Source organism: Papaver somniferum, unplaced genomic scaffold (genome assembly GCF_003573695.1).
Source record: "Papaver somniferum cultivar HN1 unplaced genomic scaffold, ASM357369v1 unplaced-scaffold_9911, whole genome shotgun sequence".
NCBI classification, from domain to species: domain Eukaryota; kingdom Viridiplantae; phylum Streptophyta; class Magnoliopsida; order Ranunculales; family Papaveraceae; genus Papaver; species Papaver somniferum.
This window is the reverse complement of record NW_020653095.1, coordinates 1-1,923: the sequence shown is the minus strand read 5'-3', so window position 1 is coordinate 1,923 and position 1,923 is coordinate 1. Positions and strand designations below refer to the sequence as shown.

At 37.4% G+C, this 1,923-nt stretch overlaps 1 protein-coding gene across 3 annotated transcripts; it reads left to right on the top strand.

The window, feature by feature from the left end:
• The first annotated feature begins 9 nt into the window (after positions 1 to 9).
• Positions 10 to 1,699, top strand: LOC113346549 (bidirectional sugar transporter SWEET16-like). 3 transcript variants are annotated; one of them, XM_026590070.1, is made up of 4 exons: positions 10 to 485; positions 569 to 927; positions 1,011 to 1,172; positions 1,478 to 1,699. In XM_026590070.1, exons 2-4 carry the CDS (start codon positions 706 to 708, stop codon positions 1,538 to 1,540), a joined length of 447 nt encoding a protein of 148 aa, XP_026445855.1. In that variant the 5' UTR covers positions 10 to 485; positions 569 to 705; the 3' UTR covers positions 1,541 to 1,699. The 3 variants fall into 3 exon arrangements, with proteins under 3 accessions (XP_026445855.1, XP_026445856.1, XP_026445857.1); XM_026590071.1 differs by having other exon boundaries at positions 1,296 to 1,699; XM_026590072.1 differs by lacking the exon at positions 1,478 to 1,699 and having other exon boundaries at positions 10 to 927; positions 1,011 to 1,345.
• The last annotated feature ends 224 nt before the right edge of the window (positions 1,700 to 1,923 follow it).

Here is a 1,923-nt window from a genome sequence, read left to right as displayed (position 1 = left end):
CGCACCCATTTCTTAGGTCAAAATTTTCCCAGATCCAGAATTTTTAGAATTTTGTTTTTCATTTTTTAACAGTCTCCTCTTATTCAGTTATTTGTATCTCTTTCGTTTTGATTTTCATTACAAAACCTCTCTCCGATTTGATGGGTATTCACCACGGATCCAGACCTCTCCCTGAAGCCAAGAAGAAGAAGGAAGAACAGAGTGAATTGTTGCGGCCTGACATTCCATTGAAATTGGTTGGTAGTTGCTGTTAGTTGAGTAAATGGAAGAGTTACAGATACAAAAGCTTTAGTGGGGGTTAGACTGAGGTTCTGGTGTCGATACTTCTTCTTGCTGGGATCAATTTGTCGCCAACCTAGCAGTGATTTTAAAAGGTGTTTACCAAGGGGATCTGTTGCAGTGATTTTAGTGGGTTCTGTTGGTTCGATTTGGAGGAGATTTAGCTTGTTCTTGAACTGAACTTCAACTGGAAACAAGTTGTTGATGTGAGTCATGTGACTGATTATATATACGCATTGAATGGGTTTTGTGTTGTTGAATTAATGATTGTGGTGTTTGTTTTCCAAAGGGGTTAGGACACATTTCAGAAGTATACCGAAATGGAACTGTAATGCTAATTCAAGAGAATGAATCTGGGTGAGTTTGGAAGCTATCAAAGGTTGAAGCTACAGCATGATGAGTATATCATACAACATGTTCGGGTAAATGCCTGAACCAACATCGTTTAAAAGTATAGTGAAGAAGAAATCGACAGAGAATTTCAACGGGATGTCGTACATTTGCACATTATTAAGTACATCATTATGGACATATTATGGTTTACTTAAACATGATGGCATGCTTACTATCACTATTAATGTTGCTGGTGCTATTCTTCAAGCCATATATGTTATTCTTTTCATCATCTATGCACCTAAAAACTCTAAAGTAAGTATATACCCCTAACCTAGGTTCTTCTGAATATCTACTGTCCACCGGAGTCCGAAATTCATAAATGCGATGTTTTGCAGGTTAAACATTTGAAGTTAGCAGGGATTTTAAACTTGGGGTTCTACACGACGGTAGTGCTAATTACATTTCTTGCTACCCATGTAAGCGTCCGAATTACGGTTATTGGATTCCTTTGTGCAGGATTGACTTTAGTAATGTATGCTTCTCCACTAGTATCCATGGTAAGTAAATATATATTTCCATATCCCAGTCCACATGTTGCATTCGGGCCTGAGCCATACCATACCTTGGCGAGGCTTGTAGGGATTTCTTTCTTCACTTTCACTTTTCGAATTTTGTTTCAGATTTCGGAGTTGTAGGATACAGTGAGTTAATAGTGACTGTGGTGTTCGAAGTTTCATGGATTTGCAACATCTCAGCTCTAACTTCGCCGTCTAACCACCAACACCACATGTCAATTATGATATTACCATGTGTCATTTGAAGGAAAATGATGATTACTCAAATCTTTTCTTTTCGTCAACAGGCTTTTCTTGATGCGGTCTCCTGGAGTATAGAGTTCAGTCGTAGTCCAATCATACTTGACTAGCCTTAACAACTTTGACCTGAGACAGTATGATTCAGTTTTGAAAATGGTTTCACAACATGTTATGTATCTACAAAAGTTGTTGCATAACTTGATATGCAGTCCCGACAATGGTCGCAATGCGGCTACTTTTTTCTTAGTATTGAAACCAACAAAAAATAAGGTTGCATAACTTGTTACGCACCTACAATAATATCTACATAACATTTTATGCAGTCGTGAAAATGGATGCATAACATGTTATGCATCCGAAAATATGACTGCATAATGCATTGTGCATCGAGAAAATTGTTGCAAAATCTTTTATGCATCGAGAAAATAGATGCATAACCTGATATGCATCCCTAAATATGGATGCATACTGCATTATGCAATAGTTTTTTTTT

Bases quoted from the DNA above. Each gene is read 5' to 3' on its own strand.
- LOC113346549 (XM_026590072.1), top strand. From the start codon at position 706: ATGCCTGAACCAACATCGTTTAAAAGTATAGTGAAGAAGAAATCGACA. The intron at 928-1,010 runs GTAAGTATATAC...GATGTTTTGCAG, and splicing joins ATGCACCTAAAAACTCTAAA to GTTAAACATTTGAAGTTAGC.